At 40.3% G+C, this 27143-nt stretch overlaps 1 protein-coding gene across 1 annotated transcript; it reads left to right on the top strand.

Annotated features, from left to right (window-relative positions):
- The first annotated feature begins 396 nt into the window (after positions 1-396).
- LOC142760476 (alkaline phosphatase-like) lies at positions 397-23974 on the top strand. The gene is made up of 12 exons (XM_075863668.1): positions 397-526; positions 3335-3450; positions 5474-5648; positions 7487-7659; positions 7742-7891; positions 9131-9200; positions 9689-9823; positions 11496-11687; positions 12799-12915; positions 15232-15408; positions 23170-23365; positions 23812-23974. Exons 1-12 carry the CDS (start codon positions 511-513, stop codon positions 23972-23974), a joined length of 1680 nt encoding a protein of 559 aa, XP_075719783.1. The 5' UTR covers positions 397-510.
- Positions 23975-27143: the final 3169 nt, after the last annotated feature.

The raw sequence follows: 27143 nt of genomic DNA, 5'->3' as shown, positions 1-27143 counted from the left end.
AAATTAGTGATAAGACTGGAGCCATAGCAGTGAACACATTTTATAACTGATGTTAAATGTTAATTTTCTTCAAAATGTTGTAAATTGTAAATCACCATTATGGCTTCTATTCCTGTTTGCCATCCATTATCCAATGGATACTCTAAGCAGGAAATGCCTCATGTCATAAACGTCAAATCATCATAAAATGTTTCCAGAAGGCTGTGCTTGGTAGCTTCACATAGTCCATGCCACAAGAGTGAATGCAGCCCAATTTTAAGGCCTCAAAGGTTTGTATAGTACTTAATTGAATCTCTGCAATCATTTCATGTATTCTTTATCCAGTATACTAAACTACATATATACCCTGGATATTACCTTTGTAGTATATTTGAAGTCAATAGTTTACTAAACACATTGTGCCTTATAGAAGCTGAGAAGACCCCCAAATTCTGGAATGAGAAGTCCAAGGAAACTCTGACAGCGGCTCTGAATCTAAGTCCAAATGTCAACCAGGCCAAGAACCTTATTATGTTTTTGGGAGATGGTAAGTTAAAGCCTGGCCAAGGATAGCTATACAATAGGAGTGTAGTGGTGGGAAGATCTGTTCAAAAATATGAGTTCTAAGAAAGTGTGTTGCCACTTATTGTTACTCGATGGCAGAAAGGGGCCTCGTATTCTACATATTCCTATTGGATGCTTGAATGCTTTTTTGTGGCTGGGTTGCGTTTTTTGTGGTGGAGTTGCTTTGAATCTGCCGCAAAAAACACAACAACTGCTATTTGTTATGGGTATTACCTCTCCATTGAGTTCAATGGGGAAAACACGCAACAAATAAGTAGCGATTACGCAAATACAATTGACATGTTGCGGAATAAAATTCTGCACCACATGTCAATTTCTGAGCATTTTTTCTGCTCAGTGTTTACACAGCGTGTGGATGACATTTGTTCTATCTCATTCACTCTGCTGCTACTGTATTTGCTGAAGATTTTCCGCAACTAACTCCGTTGCGGAAAATCCGCAGTATTTACGCAACGTGTGAACTGACCCTTAGAATTATTCATTATGACCAACTTTTGTGAAATGTCTATGGCTAGCTTGAGGCTAGAAAGAGATATTGTATCTCCAAAGAAAATGACAAACATTTAGGGGGGAATTTATTGCGTAGAAAAGTCACAAACAGCTCAAAAGTCTGAAAAAATAGACTTTTGGTCCGTTTCCGCCGATCTTGCCTCTTTTCTATAAAAAGCCTGCAGCCCGATACATTTACTATAAATTTACAACAGAAACTGATGGAAATTATAGAAAAAAATCTACACTAGCTCCTGGCTGGTGTCGGTTCCACTCCATGGTTAACAGACAGGTAAAGTTGTGACAAATTTATTAAGAGGAGGGTTCCCCTTAATACATTTGTCACATTTTACTCCAGCTTGTTTCCTATTAAGACTAGCATATGAAATGTCAGTCTTAATAAATTCCCTCCAAAGTGCTTTGATGCGTTTTATGATCTTATGAGCTTTTCTACTGTAAAATAGACAAAGTATTCAACTATCAATATGATGTTTCTGCTGTTTTAAAGGGGTTGTCTCATGAGGATGACAGTGACTAATGCCTTAACCATTAAACACCTGAAGGGTGATTCTACTGTGTCTTTAAGGCCGGGTTCCCATGTAGCGTAAACGCTGCGGAATTTCCACAACGGAATTGTGTGCGGAAATTCTGCAGCATTTACAGCAGCTGTAAAGTGGATGAGATTTAGAAAATCTCATACCCCCGCTGCAGAAAAAACCTGCAGTGTAAACATTAATAAATTGACCTGCGGTGCAGAATTAAATTCTGCATCGTCAATTTATGCTGCGTTTTCGTTGATTTTCTGTTGCGGGTTTTCCCTATTGAATTCAATAGGGTTGCAAAACCCACAACAGAAAGCCAAGTGTTGCGACTTTTACGGCGTAATCGCAGCGATTACGCCCCAAAAAATTGCAACTCCGGAAAAAAAAAGAAAAAAATCAAACTTACCCAGAACGCTCTCCTTCTTCCTGCAGTCCGGCCTCCTAGGCTGACGTTTCATCCCATGTGACCACTGCAGCCAATCACAGGATGCAGTGTCACGTGGCCTGAAACGTCATCTTAGGAGGCGGGACTACGTGCAGAGAAGAGGGAGGGGTTAAGTATGGAGTTTTTTTGTTTTTTTTTTCAAGCGCTGCTTTCAGCAATGGAGATTCCGTCAAAAAAAAACGCACCACAATGTGGTGCGATTTTTAGGACGGAAGGTGTTGCGGGTTACAGGTCGGATACATACACAGTTTTTACGCAGCATATCCGGCCGGGAACCCGGCCTTACATTGGAACTTGTATTGCTGTTTTGTAGTGGTGTCTAACGATCTGTGGGTATGTGGACCCACTGAGCCATACCACCGTAGCGGGATAGCAGCTGGCCAAACAGAGTACCAAGTAAAGTCTTTAGTCCGAGCAAGGGTACCTGTGATAGTCCAGACAGTAGCGAAGAGACCACCTTGGCAGCAGATACCAGGCGTGGTGTAACAGAGCACGACTCCAACTCTTTAAGGCACAGGAACAAGGCAGCACGGGATACGGGTAGCAGGAATAGGAACACTGGGAACAGGAAAACACCAAGAGACCATTTGCTAGACTAACACGGGTAAACACAACAACGCTCAGACAATGAGGGGATGTGTCATGGATGAACCTGTTCCAAGAAATTGTTAAAATATATTTTAGATATATATTTTTTTTTTAGTAGGTGCCACTCTCTGACAATGCATTGTAGATGAATGGATCGTGTTGGGATTCTCTGTATTGATTCGACAACATTTGTAGCCTATAATGTCTCATGTTACATGTATTTTAATGCTTCGTGAATTATGTCCTTTTTATTTTAATAGATTATCAGAAGTGTTAAATAAAAAAAACTATAACACCTAAAGGACACTTTATACATTTTTGAATTTAGAAATGTGCCTTTAAAATATTCAAACCTACTACATTGTAAAGCAGTAGTGTAGTGTAAAATACAAAGCCATATGCAGATGTAGCCGTGTTTATCTTGACTTTTAACGCATTAAATACACATTGGAAAGATCCCTTACCTTTTTAAATGACTTTTTCAATGGCTTTTGTTGTGCAATATCACGCTGCAGCAAGTTATCACAGTCAACATAAAGATTGCTACATCCGTAATTCCATTTTTGTTGTCCGCTTTAGGTATTCACTGCAAGTCTACAAATAGTCATAGTTTTCTATATCCTGGATGTGATGATATACACTGTAGAATGTTGTTTTCTGTAAAGTATTACCTCAGTACTCCTCTATATGATGTGTATAATTCCAGGGATGGGCGTGACTACAATTACTGCGGCCCGTATATACCAAGGACAACTAGCAGGACAGCCTGGGGAGGAAAACATTTTAGAGATGGAAAAGTTTCCCTATGTGGCTCTTTCAAAGGTGAAAATGGCCATTATGACAGTAACAAACACTGATATATTCAGAATTTTACCAGTGGAGCCTGGTATATTATCACATTATTATTATGTTCATTATTGATTTACATAAAACCAGAATCTGTAGCATTACAAAAAGGGCAATTGTATAGCAGAACTTGGTGAAGAAATATCGACCATGTCGTTGAATCAAGCTTCTACTGGTCCTCATCCTGCACACTTGATAAAATTGTCAGAGAACACCCTCTTAGACTGTTATCAAATTTAAATCAGTATATGGATATTAGCGGCGTGGCAACTATTACGCTCAATAGGTCACCATTCTTAAGTATACAGTTAGGTCCAGAATTATTTGGACAGTGACACAAGTTTTGGCATTTTAGCGGTTTACCAAAACATATTGAATGTACAGTTATATAATCAATATGGGTTTAAAGTGCAGACTCTAAGCTTTAATTTGAGGGTAATCACATCCTAATTTGAGGAAGGGTTTAGGAATCACCTTTTTTTCAAGGGACCAAAGGTAATTGGACAATTATCTCAAAAACTATTTAATGGTCCGCATGGGCTATTCCCTCATAAATCCATGATCAATTAAGCAGGTAAAAGGTCTGGAGTTGATTCCAGGTTTGGCATTTGCATTTGGAAGCTGCTGTTGTGAACCCGGAACATGAGGTCAAAGGAGCTCTCAATGCAAATGAAACAGACCATCGTTAGGCTAAAAAAAAATGAAGAAATCCATCATAGAGATAGCACAAATGTTAGGAGTGGCCAAATCAACAGTTTGGTACATTCTTGAAAAAAAAAGAGTGCACTGGTGATCTCGTGAACTCCAAAAGACCTGGACGTCCACGGAAGACAACAGTGGTGGATGATCACAGAATCCTTTCCATGGTGAAAAAAAACCCCTTCACAACATCTACCCAAGTGAAGAACCCCCTCCTGGAAGTAGGTGTATCAGTATCTAAATCTACCATAAAGAGAAGACATCATGAGAGCAAATACAGAGGGTTCACCACAAGGTGCAAACCATTCATCAGCCTCAAAAATAGAAAGGCCAGATTAGACTTTGCCAAACAACGTCTAAAAAAGCCAGCCCTGTTCTGGAACAGCATGAAACTAAGATCAACCTGTACCAGAATGATGGGAGGAAGAAAGTATGGAGAAGGCTTGGAACGGCTCATGATCCAAAACACACCACATCCTCTGTAAAACACGGTGGAGGCATGGGCATGTATGGCTGCCAAAGGCACTGGGTCACTAGTGTTTATTGATGATGTGACTGAAGACGGAAACAGCCGGATGAATTCTGAAGTGTTCACGGATATACTTTATGCTCAGATTCAACCAAATCCAGCACGATTGATTGGACGTCACTTCGCAGTACAGGTGGATAAGGACCCAAAACATACTGCGAAAGAAACCCAGGAGATTTTTTTAAGGTAAAAAAGTGGAATATTCTGCAATGGTGAAGTCAATCACCAGATCTCAACCCGATCGAAAACCCATTTTATTTATGGTAATGTTAATTTGTCCAATTACTTTTGAGCCCCTAAAATGTGGAAGCTGTGTAGAAAAATGGTTGCAATTCCTAAACGGATATTTTTGTTCAACCCCTTGAATTAAACACTTCAATTGCATCTCAGTTGTTTCATTTTAAATCCAATGTGGTGGCATGCAGAGCCCAAATCATGAAGATTGTGTCACTGTCCAAATAATTCTGGACCTAACTGTATGTATACAATCTTATGTATGTGGACACGTAAGAGTTGAAAGTGGGCAGGATGGAAACCTATAGTGGGGGCTATATCTTACTCAGCAATTTCAGATAGATGTAATATCAACCCTGTTGTCTTAACTCATATTGTTAACTAAAACTTTTTTATTTAACCGCTGCTCCTATCATCTCTTAGTTGCCAATTATTAGTTTTTTTGTTTTTTTTAAAGCAGTTGTCTACATCTCAAATATTTATATTTATAAATAACTGCAACATTATTAGACTGAAAATACTGCATCTTTCTTCAAGGTATACAATGTAGATGCACAGGTCCCTGATAGTGCAGGTACAGGCACAGCCTACTTGTGTGGGGTGAAAGCCAATTCTGGGACCCTGGGCGTGAGCGCAGCTGCAACGTATGGAGTTTGTACAAGCGCCAATGGCAATGAAGTTGAATCCATACTTCACAGAGCTAAATTAGCAGGTAAGAAATATAATTCAGTGTTCATGTCCTTTATGACTACCAGACACATAACTCATAGCCTCCACCTTTTCACTTTCCCAGCTGTATAAAAAAATATATGTATCTGAATTAGTCTGTTAGTCCAATGGCTAAGGTTGATAGTGAGACATTAATCATACAATAATCATGTGCAGATACCTGTAATTAAAAAGTGAATCTCTGTCAATTTTCATAATTCGTAAAATGGAGATACTACAGTCATGTAGTAAACCAGGGCCATTATTTCTTTTACTTTGATCCCACAAAATGTACGTTTCCAACGTGATCTGGACACTATAGGTCCATAGCATCACAGGAAATAACAAAATTACTGCATGTTACAGGGCTGTACAGTGGAAATAAAAACAAAAATCACGGCGCCACATGGTGCAGGTCAATCGGGTTAGGTAAAATATCGGTAGTAATATACCATGCTCACCCAGGTAATACTTGGATAAAGTAATAGAAAAGGTGATCTGTGAGAAAATCCACAAGTGCTGCTGCAGGGATCCAAACCAGTAAACCATGCGGTCACCGCTTGGTGAGATAAGGTAGAAAAGGGAGGATCTTGCAAGTCGCTGCTGCGTGGCTGTTGGAAGATACTGGCGGTGGTAGACGAAATAATATGAAAAAATATCTATTTATTGTAAAACAATAGTGGCTACGCGTTTCAACGCTGTACCAGCGTCTTCCTCAGGCCGTTAACATTACATCCAAAAACTGCTTCTTATATATCATCGGGTATTTGGGTTCACAGGAAGAAGAAAAGCCGCCAAGAGGAGAAAGGTCAAAGTGTGACTGTGACGTCATAAACAGCATTTGTGATAGGAAATTTTTAATTTTAAAACAAGTTAATTTTCATGAAAGCTAAAAGAAAGAAAGACAATCAATAATACCTTATAAAAGAAATCCGATTTTTAAATTGTTTTAAAATTTAAAATTTCTTATCACAAATGCTGTTTATGACATCACGGTCACACTTTGACCTTTCTCCTCTTGGCGGCTTTTCTTCTTCCTGTGAACCCAAATTTCCGATGATATATAAGAAGCAGTTTTTGTATGTAATGTTAACGGCCTGAGGAAGACGCTGGTATAGCGTTGAAACGCGTAGCCACTATTGTTTTACAATAAATAGATATTTTTTCATATTATTTTGTCTACCTCCGCCAGTATCTTCCAACAGCCATGCAGCAGCGCCTTGCAAGATCCTCCCTTTTCTACCTTTCCTCCCTTATCACAGGGCTGTACAGGACAAGTTACAGATTGATGTCCACTTCTCTGACATCACTTCTTGCTCTGCAGTTATTGGCTGAAGAGCCTTACCTCAGACTTCTTGCTCTACCGCCCCCTGCTATATATAATCCTCCTGCATATAATACTCATAATACTGGTAGTTCTCTGATCTATTTCAGACAATTCTCTCTACATACTGGTCCAAATGCAGGATAATATTGAAAAGTTAAGAGAGAAGTAACTAATTTTAGAGAAAGAGGCATTGTTGTGCCTGCTGCTGTACAGCCCAGTAGACTGTATAACAATTTTGTTTTTGCCTGTGGTGTATAGAACTGAAAGTGTAGCGAACGCCTGGGAAACTTGCATTTGAGGGTCCAGAGTGAAAGAATTAGTGGTCTTGGTTTATAACATAACCCTAGTAAAGGTTATTACTATTAGTTATGTAAATTTGCTCCAAGTTTGACAATGCTGCCACCCTACTTTTCTCTTCTTTCCTCCTGTTTCTTTACATTTCCTTTTACTGTTATTTATGGTGCTTCTCTTAAACTAGTGTTGATGTAACTGATTCATTTCACAATATTTGACAGGTAAATCTGTAGGTATTGTCACAACAACCCGTGTCCAACATGCCTCTCCAGCTGCTGCCTATGCACATAGTGCTGATCGGAACTGGTACTCGGACAGTGAGATGACCATAAGTATGACTAATAATGGCTGCAAGGACATTGCATACCAACTGGTGCACAACACAGACATTGATGTAATAATAAGTACAAAATATGTGATATATGATATAAGGATATTCAACTTGGCAACATAATTAATATATTCAATATTTACAGGTAATTCTGGGAGGAGGCCGAGCCTACATGAGTCCAAAGGGAACACCCGACCCAGAATACCCATCCAGCACATCTAACCAAGCTCTTAGGAGGGATGGTCTCAAATTAACTGATCTGTGGTTGAACAAGAGACAGGTAATAAAATCTTCTGTTAGGTGAAAATTTGAGTGGACTCTTGTAATTTTATATTGCAACTTTCAATCATTACAGACTTGCTTCTACATAGCATAAAATGAAACAAAGTGTCCATGTTACCACAATAGCAAACACAGTTCATCACACAGGTGGCAGATCAGCTCATAGATACAAGGGATTTTCCAATGTGTATAGGTAGGTCAATCTCCAAAAACAAATCTAGTTAGGCAAAGGATTAGCTGGGTTCTCTTAAAATGAGATACCTGAGCCCTTCACCTAGCAACATATAACGTCACATGACTGTGTATGTGATATGCAGGATATATCACTATACACACTGAAAACTTGTGGCCATTATTTGTCTAGTGAGAGAGCTCCATCGAGTATGATTAAATCATTGAGTAGTTATCATGACCTGTCATCACAGTTTTGTTCTGCCTACTAATGGTGCCCCTGCTTTTATGTGGCAGGCTGATCCAGATTCTGATAGATATTATAATTTGAAAAAGCCTACCAGAAGGTAGTGAGGCAGTGGCAGAAAAGTACTAAAAAGCAAAAAAATAATAATTTGTAATATTATATCAGATTTAATAGACTGATAAAATGAACTACTGAGAAATCACTCTATGGTAGAGAATAAAGCAGGATGTGTCTTTTAAATAAGCGAAAATTATTCAAGCACAATATTTCCAAGTATGAAAAGAATATACTGGTGGAAGATGTATCAAAATCTGTTATCATAGGGATATAAGAATTAGAAAAACACTAAATAAATCGGTTACAACAGGAGCCAAGTCAGCCAGAACATCAACACGACGACGTACAAAGTATATATAGATTAATAGAAAGTCTTTACTTTAAGCCTGTGTGACGGAGGGTTGTCTCATCACAGACAAACCCTTTAATAGGAGATCCACCATGGCGATCATCTGATCAGTGAGGGTCTAGCACCGGAGACCGCAGACAAACAACTGATTTTACCAGGAGAAGCAGTGTCTGCCCATACAATTCCCCTGCAGCGTCTGCTGTAGTGAAAATTTAGTTTTACATGGCGATCACTCAATGACATATGAACAGGGGTTATCCTAAATGGGACAATCCGTTTAAAGATGATTTCTACATATTGTGTATCTTCCAAGGCCCACAGTTTACTCTTAATAAAACCATTGAACAACAAATGTAGCGTGTTAACTAGACTGACACTTATTTATCATACTAAGCATCATTATTTGCTGTAAATTTTTTTCCTCACAGGGATCCAAGTATGTGTGGAATAAAAAAGACTTTGATGCAGTGAATGAAAACACAACTGATTATCTCATGGGTATAGTATCCACTATAAATAATCTCTATGGGAAGAATAAAAGGGGACTATGTGTTTGATATATCATGCTTGGATGGTATGTCATCACGCAGAGATAACAAGCAAAAGGCCCGGGAATCCAGCGGAAACATAAAGAAAATACAAACTTTATACTTGATCCTAATTAATTGGTTAAGGGAAAATCTCATTGAAAATATTTACGTTTTGTAAAGTTTTAAATGCTAGAGCTAGATAGAGACTTGGGAAGCAATTTTATGTCCTGTTATAGCCAATGCATTTTAGATCATTTAGCTGCAAAAATAACAAGCAATGTATCCCATTGTTGTTACAGCACTGCATGCTGCCTATGTTGGCAGACTGCACCATGTAAAGGTTTCCTAAATGCTATTGGCACTACTTTACCAAGCCAATTACTTTGCCTCTCTGCTGGATCTCTTCCCATTTATAAGGTAGATTTGGGTTTGTAAAAATCACATATATATGTTTAGGTCTTTTTGAGCCCAAAGACATGAAATACGAACTGAGCCGTGACCCTTCCATGGACCCATCCCTTGCTGAGATGACAGAGAAGGCCATCAAGATCCTGAGCAAAAATCCCAATGGATTCTTTCTATTTGTAGAAGATGAGTATAACATGGATGCCATAAATGAGTTTTCCCACACTTGAAAAATGAGAATATTGGGATATATTGCTGTAATTGAACTACCCTGTCATTAAGACAATTATAGTAGCTCATACCAGGCTGTACATCTCCCAAAACCACCAGGAAATTGATTTTAAAATAGGTTTTACACCACAGCATTAATATAAGACTAGAAATATAAATAATGGACAAGCATAATTGGACTTAGTCTTAAAATAAAGTCCCAATAAATAGATGGGTTTTATCCCATGAAAGCCTTGCGGTCAGATATTGACACCAGTGCGTAATAGCTCAAAACCTAATTAAACATAACACTGTACGTAAAAGCTGCTGGAAGAATCAATAACTTTTATGGAGCTGTAATGAGGACGCACACAATGTGATCCCCATCCATTCAGAAGCCACAGTGGCAGCTAAAGAACACGAAGGTGCATCAAAGGGGCAGAAATCTATCTCTTTAATCGACTAAATAAATTCATATGTGGGGTAGATTTGTTAGGCAAGGTATTGCAATATTATACAAGCAAAATAAATCCTGGTGCAAAAAAATCGAATGCTGGGAATTATTTTTTTTGTTAATTTTGGGAAAAAAGTTTTTAACTTTAATTTCAAAGAAAAGATTACAGAATTTGTCATGTATTAGAGCAGTGGTTCCCAACCGGGGTGCCATGAGAACCATCCAGGGGTGCCGCGACATGCCGATGTTCATCCACTGCCATTTAAAAAAAAAAATATGCTTTTGCCTGTAGCAGATGTGATGCACACACGTCTGCTGCAAGTTCCGCCCCTGACGCTTACTTCTTCAATCTATGCTTGTAGCAGACGTATCGCAGGTACGTCTGCTACAAGCACCACCCACTGCTTCCTGGCAGAAGAACCGGGTGAGATGAGAGAGCCATTAACGCTGAGAGCCATTAGCGCTGAGAGCCATTAACCATCAGAAGAACCATTAACGCTGCCATCCTGGGCAGCGTAGATATTCATTCTGCCACTCATGTCTGTGATGGTCACTTTACTGTGAGTGGTGGGCTGATGGACACTTCGGTAACGTTTGTAAGGGACTTAATGACAGCAAGCGTGATCGCGAGATTACGCTTGCTGGGCGGTAAGTCCCACACAAATGTTACCGAAGTGTCGGGATTGTGAATAGACATCGCGTCCTGGCTGGAAGCGATGTCTATTCATTGTCAAGACACTTCAGTAATGTTAATGTGTGAGTATGTGACTGCACATCATGATCTAGCAAGATCACTATGTGCTGAGTAAATGAATGGAGAGAAGTGTATGACGCTGATTGGTCAGCGTCATACACTCCTGTTTACAACGCCCACTTGGTCAAAAAGAAATAAACACGCCCAAACACGCCCAGTTGGGCATTAAGAAAGTCATTAGCATAAATCTAAAATAGGTCATAACTTTGATGGTTTTTAGAAATAAAAAACACTGCTGTAATCTACATTACTGCGCCGATCACATTATGTAGAAGATAGGGCACTTATAATGTGGTGACAGAACCTCTTTAAGGAGTTAAAGAAAAAAATTGCTGTAAATTGAGATTTATTAGTTTTGTGTATAACAGAATTCTCAAATAAATGGTACAATAAGTTTATAAATTCTATTAATATTAATTACAGTTTTGAATTTAATTTACGAGGCAGAATTGACCACGGACACCATGATGGAAATGCTAAGAATTCACTGACTGAAGCTGTCGAATTTGACAAAGCCATTCGCCTAGCTGGACAACTGACCTCAAATTCTGATACACTGACTGTTGTGACTGCCGACCACTCACATGTCTTCACCTTTGGTGGTTACACAGACCGTGGCAATAGTATTTTTGGTAAGGCAACTAGTGAAAGTTAGTTTTTAGTTAAAACCTGGAAGGTATGTTGTGTATAGTGTGGTATGTGAACAAAAATACATATCACCTATGCCACAAGAAGTTAACCAGTCGAACCAGTGGAAATATGCAGCAGTAGATTCAGTTCCATGTATGGCGTAACTGAGATCTACCATCCTCCATAATTTAGTTAATTTTTCGAAAACCAAATCCAAAACTAGAAGAGTCTTGTCACTTGGCTTGCATTCCCTGATCTGGAAGGATCATTCACCAGGAGTTGCATAAGGGTCTTCTTCTAGCATTTAAAGGGCAGTGTGTTGTGGTGAAGGAACAACAACTTAGGTCCAGCAGGCTCGGGGAGTCCCGTGAGACGACAGACTGTTCTCTGGACCTCTAGATACCTCTAGAGCCCTTTAGATAAAAACGAGCCCTCTGAGGAACTACAGAATTGACAGTTAGCCGGGACAGTAGGATATAGTACATGGAGTTTAAGGCCCAGTTCACACAGAGCTTTTTGGCACTGATTTTGACACGGAAAACACGTTGGAATCAGCGCCAAAAAAATTTCCAAAACAGCTGAGCATTGATTTTAATGGGAGGCATTTTTTTCCGCTGCATTTTTTTGCCGCTCGCAGCATAAGAAAGCAGCATGTTCTTTCTTGCTGTGGTTCCGCCTCTGATCTCCCATTGAAATCAATTGGAGGCAGAGAAAGCGTTTTTCGCTGTGTTTTTTGCTCGCAGCGCTCAATGGCTGCAAGCAAAAAATGCTGCAAAAGTCACGGCAAGAATTTGCAGGCAGGTCAAAATCTGCCTCAAAATTCCTTCAGGAATTTTGAGGCAGATTTAATGGTTAACATGTGTATAGAAGCTCTCTTAAATGGTTGCTCACGGAACATAGAAAATCAGATAAGGGAATATATATAATCTATGCAAGAGGAAAAATAACAGTGGAACCCCACAAACCCCTGGGCCCAGACATGACTACAACCTCTGCACCCCTGGTTAGTTTGCAGGGTATGTTATATGTAACTAGGCATTTCAAAATTGATACACCTTGCTTCTTGGCTCGGCTTTGCCACTAAGATTATTATGTTGTCTGTAATCTTTGTAGGATTGGCACCAAGTAAAGCCGGTGACATTAAACCTTTCACTAGCATTTTGTATGGGAATGGACTTGGATTTAAACTCTCAAACGGAGTACGGGAGGACATCAGTAACATTGACACAGGTATTAACCAGCATCTTGTATGTATTGTTTGGGCCATTATGGGCATATTTCTGTTAAAGCGTTTGAATGAAGCAAGCATAGGAATTTATTGTAGATGAAGTTAAATGTTTGTAATATTGTTTCCTTACTGTAAGGCCGAGTTCACACGTTGCGTAAACACTGTGTTTTTTTCTGCAGCATATTACAGTAGCAGCAAAGTGGATGAGATTTGAACAAATCTTATCCACACTCTGCGTAAATGATAAGCGAAAAAGAGGCTCAGAAATTGACCTGCGGGGCGTATTTTTTAATCCACAGCATGTCAATTGTATTTGCGTAATTGCTGCTTTTGTGTTGCAGGTTTTCCCCATTGAATTGGAGAGGTACAACCCACAACAAATAGCAGAAAAATAGCAAAAATCGAAACTCATAAATAAAAAATCTTATACTTACCTAGAGTTCTGTGCTTCTTCGTCCAGGCCGGCCTCCTGGGATGGCGTTTCATCCCATGTGACCGCTGCAGCCAATCATAGACTGCAGCAGTCACATGGGATAAAACGTCATCGCAGGAGGCCGGTCTGCAGGACATCACAGTGTAAGACATTCCGGCCGCCAGGGCGGATACGCTGTATACCTTTATGCAGTGTATAAGCCCTGTGTGAACATAGCCTAAGGGTGATTTCACACGCTGCAGAGTTACTGCAGATTTTCAGTTGGATTCCACTCTAAAAATCCTCAGCAATTTACAGTACAATACATGGGGATGGGGTTTTAAAAAGACCACCAACATGTAGCGGAATTGAGGGCACACTGCTGTGCAGCATGTCAATTCTGTCGTTCCAGAATCCATATGTAACATGCAGATTTAGATGTGGATTTGCTTAAGTCAACGAGGGAAAATGTCTGCGACCAGTGGCGGATTATCATTAGGGCGTTTCGGGCGGTCGCCCGGGGCCCAAGACTGCCAGGGGGCCCAAGGAGCCTATGACCGCCCGAACCCCCTCATGCCCAGTGGTGTCGCTAGCACCGGAGGGAGCCCCGGTGCCAGGACCGCACCTGTCAGGCGAGGGGAGCTTTGCTTCTACTTAGCAGCCGTGGTCTGTGCTGCTTTAGAAGCTCCCCCTCCAGCCCCCCTTCCCTGCTCTAAACATCTCTGCTGCTAGCTGTCGGGACATGGGGGAGGGGAGACTGTCGGCGGGCTCTGTGCTGTGAGCAGGAGAAGAGCTGCAGTGAAGACATAAAAGGTAAGTGCATGTGTGTTTAATATCCATATTCATGTGTGTTTAATGTCCATATTCATGTATGTTTAATGTCCATATTCATGTATGTTTAATGTCCATATTCATGTGTTTACAAGGTGTACTTTGTGTATAATGTGCATACTCGTGTATAATGTGCCTACTTAGTGTATAATGTGCATACTCGTGTGTACTTTGTGTACTATGCATACTTTGTGTATAATGTGCCTACTTTGTGTACTTTGTGCATAATGTGTGTACTTTGTGTACTGTGCGTACTTTGTGCATAATGTGCGTACTTTGTGCATAATGTGGTACTTTGTGTACTGTGCATACTTTGTGCATAATGTGCCTACTTTGTGCATAATGTGCGTACTTTGTGCATAATGTGCCTACTTTGTGCATAATGTGCCTACTTTGTGCATAATGTGCGTACTTTGTGCATAATGTGGTACTTTGTGTACTGTGCATACTTTGTGCATAATGTGCATACTTTGTGCATAATGTGCGTACTTTGTGCATAATGTGCGTACTTTGTGCATAATGTGCCTACTTTGTGCATAATGTGCGTACTTTGTGTACTTTGTGCATAATGTGGGTACTTTGTGCATAATGTGCGTACTTTGTGTACTTTGTGCATAATGTGTGTACTTTGTGCATAATGTGCGTACTTTGTGCATAATGTGGTACTTTGTGTACTGTGCATACTTTGTGCATAATGTGCGTACTTTGTGTACTTTGTGCATAATGTGCGTACTTTGTGCATAATGTGCCTACTTTGTGCATAATGTGCGTACTGTGTGTACTTTGTGCATAATGTGCCTACTTTGTGTACTAGTGTTTAGGTAGTGTTAGCAATAGTTACGGCGCGGCAGGGTGGTGGTGGAGAAGGGGGGCCCAAGTTTGGGTAACAGCCCAGGGCCCATGGTCTTCTTAATCCGCCACTGTCTGCGACGTGTGGACAGCCTTCTAATTTAGGACTTTTTGGTTCTCTATAGTACAATATGTTTATCTTTTATCTCTTTGGCTGTACACATTTAGGTTGTGGTTTGGACATTTGATCTGTGCAGCACAATTGATTTTCATTTTCTTTTAACAGAAGCCAATAATTACAGACAGCAAGCTGCTGTGCCGCTAGTTTCAGAGACACACGGAGGAGAGGATGTCGCTATCATGGCTAAAGGCCCATTCGCCCATCTTTTTCATGGCTTCCATGAGCAGAGTTACATTGCCCATGTCATGGCATATGCAGCCTGTCTGGAACCCTATACAGACTGTAAACACTTAAAAGCAAACTTGCCCCCTCAATAGCTTTTTTTTAACAGGTGCCTATATATATCTGCTGTTGTAATAAGGGTGGAAGCAATATAGAATTGGTGTTCTTGGAACATCTGTGACACATAAGAACCTGTTCTTGGAGCATCTGTGACACATAAGTACCTGTTTGTAATTTTGGTGATTATAATGTGTACAAATGTACAATTTGCTTATATAATAAAACAGCTGCATTACAATTGATATAGTCAGTGTCTTTCATGAAATTCTGAATCTTTACCAGAGACTTCTTATATAGGTTTTCTGGTTTCTAACTCAGCACTCAAATATAACTATAAGGCGGGGTTCACACGACCTATTTTCAGACGTAAACTAGGCGTATTATGCCTCGATTTACGCCTGAAAATAGGTCTGCAATACGTTGGCAAACATCTGCCCATTCATTTGAATGGGTTTGCCGACGTACTGTGCAGACAACCTGTAATTTACGCGTCGTCGTTTGACAGCTGTCAAACGACGACGCGTAAATGGACTGCCTCGGCAAAGAAGTGCAGGGCACTTCTTTGCCACGTAATTTGAGCTGTTCTTCATTGAACTCAATGAAGCACAGCTCAAGATTTACGAGCGTCTCAGAGCGTCTCAGACACCTCGTAAATTACGAGGAGGAGCATTTACGTGTGAAACGAGGCAGTTGTAAACAGTCTGTCTTTTCACACGTAAATGCCTCTCATCGTGTGAACATACCCTAATGTTTTTAGGGATGAGGTACTTGTGACAGTCTTGTTCATGTGTTTCCTAAATGCAAAATTAAGCAACTTTCAAAATAGTAATGAAAAATATTTTAACATTTTATTGCTGTTTCTGTTCAACACGCTTACGTGGCTGACTGTGGTGCTGCTTCTGACATAGATTGGACAGCACACAGCCCCTTATCTATTAGCTAGGATGATGTGTGGATACAAAGAGTGTTTCATGCATTACACAGACAGCCAATTGATTTTACTTGGCAACTTGTAATACTTTGTTCCTCCTGTGGCGCCACTGCAGGGAAATTTATCACTTGCTGCCCGGTTTCCCCTATGATTACAGCTATTTTGTGGGGGTCCCAGCATTGGGATATCCTGTGATAAGTTTATCGTTGGGGGACTCTTCTAACAAAAATAACGCTCTGTATTTACAGTTTGATCTGGAGGGTTCTCATTAGGGGTAGACCTACAATGAAACTGAATATATAGAAAAACTGTTTTTCTAAATGTTTACCCGAAACACAAAAAATATAATTCTGTTTTGCTTATTAATAAAATGTAATTTGCATTGTGGTCATTTGAACTAGGGAAATACAGAAAACATTAAATTCTACTAACAGATTGCATTCCCCAAAAGACATATGCAAATCTCTTTTAGCACAAAATCTAGTTTACAAAGAAGCAAATGGTGGCCATATATCTAACACTATCTATTAATAGTCCGAATGGTAAGGATAATTCTTATGTTTATGGTACTAAAATGATCCGTTTTGATCTATGCATTTTATGACACTTTACCAATGATGTTCCAATAGTGAGAAGTATCGTATACAACCTTGTCAGGTCTTGAACAAAATGTATGAAAATTTAAACCTTTATCATCAATGCTTTTTAATATGGCCAATTATTCAGAAGTTATGAAATTGACTTTGTCCAGAAGTGTATGGTTCTGAATTGATTTTTAAAGTATCTATAATATCCCTAAAACTTATTGAATGTAATAGTTTTCAATGTACTGTATGACTTGAAATTGCATTGTTACTACGATGGCCACTAAGGGGCAGGAGCGTATATTTATTCTTACACTTTACAGGTGGATGATGAGTAGTACACAGTTTTTTAAGCATTCGTAAAACCATACAGTTCCACTCAGAAGAATGCTACATTAAATAGCAATTTACAGATTTACTAGTTACTATTTTTACTCTTTGGCATATACAAATGCATCATTCTTTTTATTTAAAAGTGAAATTCATTTTATAAACTTCAATGTAAATTTACAGGTTTTGCTTATCTCCATTTTTAATCTCTGATGGGTACCAATTGATCAAGTTTTAATTTAACCCCTTAATGACCGGGCCTGAAAAGGTCTTAATGACCAGCTATATTTTTCAGTCTTTACCTCTCTGCATTTCAGCAGCCATAACTTTTTTAATTTTTTTATTGACGTGGCCGTATGAGGCTGTGTTTTATGCGGGAGAAATTGTATTATTTTTGTTCATAGTTTGGAGGTAGAAAAAAAATATTTTTACGGAGTGAATATAAGAAAAAGCGATTCTCGGCTTAGTTTTTCTTGTTTATTTTTATCCAGTTCTTGTTTCATGCTAAATAACCCGTTAGATTTATTCTTAAGGTTATTACGATAGATACCTAATATGTGTAGGTTTTTTGTTTTTATTTAGTGTAGGGGCAATAAAATATATTTTATACAAAATAATGCCTTAAATTTATTTATTTTATTTGTTACTTTTTTTAAATCCCATTAAGGGATAACTTTATTTATAACTTTATTTTTTACTTGTAATGTATTAGCATACTCCTGTATGCTAATGCATCATACCGTGTCACTATGACACAGGCTGATGTTAGGACAGCACATAATGTGCCCGAACAGCAGGCTTACTGAACAGACAGCCCCGTGGTCCTTTGTAGGTCCCCAGGGCTGCATGCAGAGGGATTCCCCGGTGTTTGATCACGTTACCAGGTTTCCCATGACGAGATCGAAGCGGGGAGTTCCCTTTGATCTTACCGCGGTCATGGACTGCGGCGATCAAAGGGTTAAACAGCTGTGTTCAGGAGGCTTCTCTAAGATCAGGAGCTATTAGTTACAGGTTCTGCTTAGGGTATGTGCACACACACTAATTACGTCCGTAATTGACGGACGTATTTCGGCCGCAAGTCCCGGACCGAACACAGTGCAAGGAGCCGGGCTCCTAGCATCATACTTATGTACGATGCTAGAAGTCCCTGCCTCGCTGCAGGACAACTGTCCCGTACTGTAAACATGATTACACTACGGGACAGTTGTCCTGCAGCGAGGCAGGGACTCCTAGCATCGTACATAAGTATGATGCTAGGAGCCCGGCTCCTTGCACTGTGTTCGGTCCGGGACTTGCGGCCGAAATACGTCCGTCAATTACGGACGTAATTAGTGTGTGTGCACATACCCTTAGAGGATGAACGCTCACAGGAGCGCTCATCAGCCTATTCTACAGTGGCGCCAAAAGACGTCACTGTAGACTAAGGACATATACCGTATGCCATCAAAAGACGGTGGGCGGTCGTTAAGGAGTTAAAATGTTTATCCTATTATTGTTTATGTTGACTCTCCGCCATTACAGATAAAGTATAATTCCAGGCAAAAGCTGAAAACTTAGCTAAAAACTATAAATCTTACAGCTTTTTTTTGGGCTGATTAACCCCTTAGTGACCAGCCCATTTTAGGCCCTAATGACCAAGCTATTTTATTCGTTTTTCTATAGTCGCATTCAAAGAGCTATAACTTTTTTATTTTTTCGTCTACATAGCTATATGAGGACTTGTTTTTTGCGGGATTAGTTGTACTTTTTAATAGCACCATTGGGTACATATAATTTTTTTATTAACTTTTATTAACTTTTTTTGGGGGGATTATAAAAATAAACTGAAATTCCGCCATTGTTCTATGCGTTTTTAAATTGACACCGTTCACTGTGCGACGTAAATAACACATTACCTTTATTCTATAGGTCGGTACGATTACGGCGATACCACATATGTAGAGGTTTTTTTTATGTTTTATGACTTTTGCACAATAAAAACACTTTTGAACTAAAATTATTTGTTTTTGCATCGTCGCTTTCCAAGAGCCGTAACTTTTTTATTTTTCCATCAATGTAGTGATTTTTTGGGCTTGTTTTCTGCGGGACAAGACGTAGTTTTGATTGGTACTGTTTTGGGGTGCATGGCACTTATTGATTCATTTTTATTATGACTTTCTTGGGGGACAATGGAAAAACATTGCAATTTCGCCATTGTTTTTTGCGCTTTTTTTTTACGGTGTTCACCTTGCGGTTTAAATTACATATTAACTTTATTAATGGAGTCATTACGGTCCTGGCGATACCATATATGTGTACTTTTATTTCTTTTATTTATTTTTTACACTTTTACTAAATAAAACCACTTTTTATGGAAAAAAATGGTTTTATTTATTTTTTTACTGTAATTTTTATTAATAATCTTTATTTCACATTGATGACTTATTTTATTAGTCCCACTAGGGGACTTTACTGTGCGATCTTCAGGTCGCTGCTATAATGCTCTGGTATACCAGAGCATTATTGCCTGTCAGTGTAAATCTGACAGGCAATCCGTTAGGACGTGCCTCCTGCGCGTCCTAACAGGCATATGTCCAGGGCAAACCTGGGGGCGTTTATCAAGCCCCCGGCTGCCATGACACCCCATCGGAGACCCGCGATTACATTTGCGGGCCGCCGATGGGTGAAAGAGGTAGCTCACTCCCTCTGTAAACAAAGTTAAATGCCGCGGTCGCTATTGACGGCGGCATTTAACAGGTTAAACGGCCGCGATCGACGTAAAGTTCGATCGCGGGCGTTGGAGCAGGAGCTCAGCTGTCATCAGACAGCTGAGCCCCGGCTCCAGCCTGCACGGGAGACCCGTGCAGGACTTAGACTAGACTCACGTGAAAAGGCGTCAGCCTAGCCTAAGGCCCCTTAGTGACTCACGTGAAAAGGCGTATTGGTGGTCACTAAGGGGTTAATAATAATAAATAAATAATTGTAGTAAAAACTATTTCGTTTGCCTCTTTTTTTAGCTCCGGGAAAACGATTACAGCTGGGGGCACTGTTGCATTGCATGTATATTTTTTAGCATGCAGGGCAATTACATTCCACGAAAGTGTCTGCTCATAAATAACTGACCATAAGCTTGAAATGATAAAGGCAGGCTATTAATATGAGCATTTTAAAACTGGGTAAAAATCAGAAAATTTATTTAGAGCTGTATTTAAGTGAAGTGGTCTGTACTGCAGTTCTTGCTGCATATCCGGTGATCAGGAGAAGCGCTGTGCAGGGAGTAATTTTGAAGGGGGCGCAGCAGCAATCTAGCATTGCAGCCCCTTTATTCTCAGGAGCGATGGGGCTCCTGGCAGAAGAATCCGCGCCAATTATGCTGGGTCTTGAAGCTGTCCAGCATGAGGACATAGTGTGCACTCCGGGCGCCACTGTAGGCCTACATTACATCCTAATGTGAGACGGCCCAGAGCAGAAGAGGACCAGGGAGTAAGGAGCAGTGAATTATGTCAGCTATGCTCACCGCTCCCTGGGCCACCTGTACCTATGAGCACCGCTCTCCCAGAGACTGAAGGAAGTGTTCATTGGTTAGAATGTTAAGTGGCACAATGCCCCATGCTCGCTCCCAATGGCTCTCTCGGCAAACTGCTTCCAGTGCGCCTGACAGTCCAGCAAAATAGAACTGCACAAGGTGCACTGCCCATTTGGGTTATCTGACTGGCTAGCAGAATTGAATCTGCAGCCAGTCAGATGAGTCACCAGGGAGCACATTGTGACACCCATGGCCGTGGACCGATGGGACTACTCCCCCCCCCCGACGGCCGCAGCCATGGATCAGTGAGCGCTGGTCCCCATCTCCTCCTCAGGAGATGCCAGCGCACTCTTCCGCTTCACCCTGCTGTGTCCCGTACCTGAATAGTATGTCAAATTAGCCCATGATCGCCCTGGACTATAAGAAGGACCCTGCCCCTTCCTTCAGTGCCTGAGTGTTGTTGTGTTTACCCGTGTTAGTCTTTGCAAATGGTCCCTTAGTGTTTTCCAGTTCCCAGTGTTCCCGTTCGTTGCAGTCGTGTTGTGCCGTATACTATGCCTTTTGTGTTACACCGCGCCTTGTGTCTGCCTGCTGTCAAGGTCCCATCCGAGCCTACCATCGCGACTGTCTGAAATGACCACAGGTAGCCATATTCGAACTATAGACATTGACCTGGTATCCTGTTGGCCATCTGCTATCCCGCTACGGCAGTACGGCCCAGTGGGTCCACACACCCACCGTGATACACATGACTGACATGCTCACCGTGGATAGGGCGCCAGGTGCAGGTATTATTTTAGCAGTGTAAGGGGCTGCCATCTCCTTACCAGGAGCACACTAACCAATGAGCGATTCCCTCATCTGACTGATGGAAGAGCTTATTGGTCAATGGAATAGCCAATGAGCTCATCCATCGGTCTGATGACGGAAGCGCTCTTTGGTTAATATGCTCCTGTCTAAGTAGATGGTGGCCCCTTACACTATTGGACCGATGCTTGCATCCACCGCTGTGGTCCCAGCAATTCAAATAGCAGATTGGCAGTAGCTACAGAGCTGGTGTTTGGACAATGGCACAGGCGGGGAAAGATGTAACCAGAAGACAGGGCAAGGTTAGAAACCAGGTGTCACAATATAGGGGTATGTGGACCCACTAGGCCTCTCTGCCGTAGCGGAGAGGCAGCTGAACAAATCACAGTATATGCACAAAGTCTATGGTAGGAGTGTAGCATAATGGTAGCTGGGCTAGTCCAGATGGCGGCAAGGGCTCTGGCACAGATGGGGCTGGAGGTGGTGGGTTGCACCAGATGTGGCGGATGGTATCCGGGATTATAGGCGACAGCAGACGTGGAGTATTCCAGCAGGCGTGGCAAGACACGGCTCAGCTACTACTGTATACAGGCTCGGGAACAAGGCACAGCAGCACAGGATACAGGATATAGGAGGCAGGACAAGGGAACACTGGGAGCTTGAAAACACTAAGGGACCATTTGCAATACAGACATGGGAAAACTACAACAACGCTCTGGCAGGGAGTGGAAGGGGGGAGCCCTTCTTATAGTCCAGGATATACAGGGGTTGATTAGGGAACTTTAAACATGTGTGCGCGCTGGCCCTTTAAGTCTGAATGAGCGTGCACACCTTAACAGTGGGAGCTGGACCAGCCGGTCGGGAGATGCTGGCAAGGAGCCAACGGACTGTGGTCGCGGGCATCGCCAGGTAAGGAAGCGTGACTGTACTGCCCTTACGCCCCCTCTTCTTAAGTCCGAAGTGCAAGAGGATTTCCTGATGAGAGTAGGAACAGAACCTATTGAGGACAAGACACGACCTTCAATGAACAATAAAAAGTACGTATTTTATTAATTAATCAAATTAAATATAAACATATACAAATAGATAAAATCTGATATGAACCTTCACAATAAAACAGAAAAAGAAAAAAGTGCGGTGGGCATAACAACTATATAGACGGTGTCAATGTCCTATACAGAAATCAGCACACAGTGGAATACAGTATTGAGTTAGGTATTTGAGACATATAGTCAAACAAGACAAAGAGCCAGCACAGTACAACAGGATATAACATGAATCAAAATAACAAATGTAAATTAATTGATTTACTAGACAATAAAGATTAATATCTTAAATATAACACTCAGAACAAGGTAAGTTTAGAGAAACCTGGTGTATATATTACCTGCAGATGCAGGTATTTATTCAAATAAATAAATAAATAAATAAATAAAATAATTTAAAAAAAAAAAGAATAATAAAAAAAAGAAACGCGCGTCGAGAGCATGTCTCAGCTTAGCTGCATCTGCAGGTAATATATACACCAGGTTTCTCTAAATTTACCTTGTTCTGATTGTTATATTTAAGATATTCATCTTAATTACAACAATATATTTCCAAAGACCTTATTCCACGTGGTTTAAGGGTGCAAGTCTTTCCATCATTTCCTACCAATGATGAATCATTCTCTTCTCAATGGGAAGATGCCTGTGGGTTGTGTTCCAAAAAGTTCATGGAATTACTGATCGGTCATAATAACTCCTCAATCGTCAGATTGAAGAAATCCAAACTAAGATACGCGTTGATTTCTCTAAGGAAGTACTTGGCCTCCTTACCAAAGATCTCGATTAAGCATTTATTGAGTGGTAGAAGGAGATTTCTACCACAAAACGAAAAAATATCAAAGAGATGTAGATGACTTTCAAAAGAAACAAGTCTATAAATGGCAGATACGAACTGCAGGTGTACGAGAACGTTCATTATCCGTAACATCTCTATCATCAGCATCTATAGGCTCCTGTGCCTCTTCTATGAGAACACCACGATACCCACAGAGACGGTAAATGTAAAAAAGACACAGATCGAAGATATGATAGGAACCAAGTGAGAAAAAAATGAATGAATGCACGTGAGGTAGACTCCACTTCTGAAAACAATCTTAAGGTAATTAACTTCTCTAATATCATCCTAACTCCATGACAATTAGAGGTTCTTAAACTTGGTCTAACTTTTTCACCTATTTCCAAATACAACCATTTTTCCAGAGTAAAGGATCTTATCCTTTTTGCTATAAAACTTGTTTACAAAAAGATTTATGCCAAAAAAGAATTGAGTCCTTCATCCTTGTCCAAAATTGAAAGTGAAACTCTTGACGCTCTACAATCTTTATTGGATGAACAAATTGATAGTCCCAAAGGTCTCAGGTAAAATATACCGTTACAATTTAACTCACGCTCAAAGGAGAGCACTGAGGGAGTTGGCATTGTTGAAAGATATAGTTATCAAACCCTCCAATAAAGGGGGTAACATTGTTCCGTGGCCTGTGAAACTATACAAATGTTTTGACAATTATGCACTACTGAATGTTATAAAAGACTTAGGCCTCATGCACATGACCGTAGCCGTGTGCACGGCCGTGATTTTCGGGTCGGCCGGCTGCGGACTGTCAGCGGACTGTCAGCCGCAGGCCGCCCGCACATGCACATGGCCGCGGCCATTGTTTTCAATGAGCCCGGACCGCAGAACCGGGCCGTAATAAGACATTCCCGTTCTTTCTGCGGTCCGGGCTCCCGGGCCGTGCACGGACCGCAAAAACTACGGTCGTGTGCACGGCCCCATAGAAAAGAATGGGGCCGCAATTCTCCCGTGGATTTTCGGGGGAATTGCGGCCGCAAAAACACGGTCGTGTGCATGAGGCCTAACCTTTAACCCTTGTTGTAAATTCCAACAGGAACTGTAAACTATTGTTTTTCAGGCACACGAGGATAGCCTTTTAACAAATAAACAAATGGAAGGCTTATTAATCACAGAACCCACAGTAGCAACTATATATTTACTCCCTAAGATACATAAAAATGCCTCCAACTCCCCTGGGCGACCAATCGTATCGGGCACAAACAACTTGGCAGAATCTCTGTGTAAGTAAATTGATTTCTTCCTTAAACCAATCGTAGAAACGTTAACCTCATATGTTAGGGATCTTACTGATATTTTGAGAAAATTAGAGGGCATCTCATTGGAATCTGATATAGCTTTGGTCACCTGTGATGTGGAGAGTGTGTATACCTCGATTGTTTAGAAGCGGTTCGGTTTTTCTTGGCAACTAGCAATCTAGATAGATCTTTGCAGGATTGTCTTTTACAAGCTCTCCCCTTCATCTTAAAAAAAGAAAGGGAGACACGGCGCCACATAGTGCAGGTAAAATGAGAGATGTTAGGAGAGCAACTAAATTATTAGAAAATGCTCACCTTAATTGTAGATACTGGCAGGTATCATAATAAGGAAGGTGTAAGAACAATAGCTGCTGCCTGGTCCACAGAAACAACAAAACTGCGTTTGTTGTCAAAAGTGATGAACAAAGACAAAAAAATGAAAAAATGGAACCAAATTGGCACTGCTAATGATTGGCAATGAGGCTAAGCAAAGTTCATAATTTAATATTGGTGTGCAGGGTCGACAAGCTACGCGTTTCAACGCTGACTGGCGTCTTCATCAGGCTGGTTCAGACAAGGCAATTTACAGCGGTTTAAATACAGCAATAGCTAATTACAATTATCTACAAGACGAGAAAAAAACGCCAAACGGCAGGTGAAAAGTCATTCATTACGTCACAATTAACGAACATCGACAGCATCAATTAATGTTACAAGTTTTAAAACAAAGAAATCATTTACACACATACAAAATACTGGAAGAATCTATGTAAATTATTAGGAGTGAAATAACTAAAAAAGTAATAAACCAATAATTGATAATGATGATGACGATGCTACACAGATCGGAATGGATACGTGCAAATGTTCATACAGAACATAAATAAACGAATATAACAATAGATATATAAAATATCACTCACCCACATGGTGAATGACGAAACCCTATGTAGAGGATACTTGAACAGCAGAAATAATAATGTATGATCCAGAAGAAATACAGGATAAAACACAGGCGGCGCTGGGGTAGCGTCCCTGGTGTCTAAGCAACCATGTAATTACGGTGGCCGAGGAAGAACAAAAAGGATCATGACACGCAAGGTGATACGCAGTGAGAAGAAAAGCAAGGGTTATACTCGCATCGACAGAATGAAGATGTGGACAAGATTCAAAGCAGAAGTACAAAGAGCCAAAACCAAAATAGGTAAGTCATTTAAATTATTTTGTTTAGTTAGTTTATGTCAGTATAGAGGGAAACTAAAACGGACAATCATGAATGAAAACAGGGATACAAATAAATGTAATAAGAACTGTATAAGGAGATAAAAGATATATAGATAACCTAATAGAAATTATCTAATATCTATAATAAGATAGTTGAGAAGAAAAATATATATATATAAATATTTGGGAAATATACAAATATATAGGGAAGACATAATGTAAAGAGTAAAATCAAAAACCACAAAAGGAACTAATTCAAGGCCAGAGGTATGACAGCACAATATATTAAACAATATATATATATATATATATATATATATATATATATATATATATATATATATAAAATATGTGTATATATATATGTATGTATATATATATATATATATATATAAAATATGTGTATATATATATATATATATATATATATAAAATCATAAAACTAAATACAATATAAACATGTATGAGAAAAATATATGAGATAGAAATTTAAAGAGTCTATAGCAATAGATCGATGTGTAAAGAATAATTGACCATATATAGTAAAAAATTAAAATATATAGATATAGTGAAAGAAATCATTCCAGAGTAGACTCTGTCAGGTCATTGAGACCATGGGATGCAAGGTCACAAGCTTATATATCCAATAATTTTCCCTCTGCTTAAGTCTGGTAAATCTATTGGATATATCTACAGGAATCTGTTCTATAGGGGTAACTGTTAGGCTGGATTCACACGAACGTGGTGTTTTTCACGTGCAAAAACCACTTGACAGCTCCGTGTGTCATCCGTGTATGATGCGCGGCTGCGTGATTTTCGCGCAGCCGCCATCATAGAGATGAGTCTAGTCGACGTCAGTCACTGTCCAGGGGGCTGAAAGAGTTAACTGATCGGCAGTTAACTCTTTCAGCACCCTCGACAGTGAATGCCGATCACAATATCGAGAAACCTGTTAAAAAAAAAGAAAAAGTTCGTACTTACCGAGAACTTCCCTCCCGGCCGTTGCCTTGGTGACGCGTCCTTGGTGACGCGCCTCTCTTGACATCTGGCCCCACCTCCCTGGATGACGCCGCAGTCCATGTGACCGCTGCAGCCTGTGCTTGGCCTGTGATTGGCTGGAGCTGTCACTTGGACTGAATTGTCATCCCGGGAGGTCAGACTGGAGGAAGAAGCCGGGAGTTATCGGTAAGTCAGAACTTCTTTTTTTTTTACACGTTCAT

The sequence above is a fragment of the Rhinoderma darwinii genome, chromosome 4 (genome assembly GCF_050947455.1).
Source record: "Rhinoderma darwinii isolate aRhiDar2 chromosome 4, aRhiDar2.hap1, whole genome shotgun sequence".
Classification (NCBI taxonomy): domain Eukaryota; kingdom Metazoa; phylum Chordata; class Amphibia; order Anura; family Rhinodermatidae; genus Rhinoderma; species Rhinoderma darwinii.
The sequence above is the reverse complement of the archived record's forward strand: the minus strand, read 5'-3'. Positions and strand labels throughout refer to the sequence as shown.

Coding starts and splice junctions, on each gene's coding strand:
- LOC142760476 (XM_075863668.1), top strand. Junction 3,451..5,473: donor CCTATGTGGCTCTTTCAAAG/GTGAAAATGGCC, acceptor TCTTTCTTCAAG/GTATACAATGTAGATGCACA. Junction 11,688..12,798: donor CCGTGGCAATAGTATTTTTG/GTAAGGCAACTA, acceptor TAATCTTTGTAG/GATTGGCACCAAGTAAAGCC.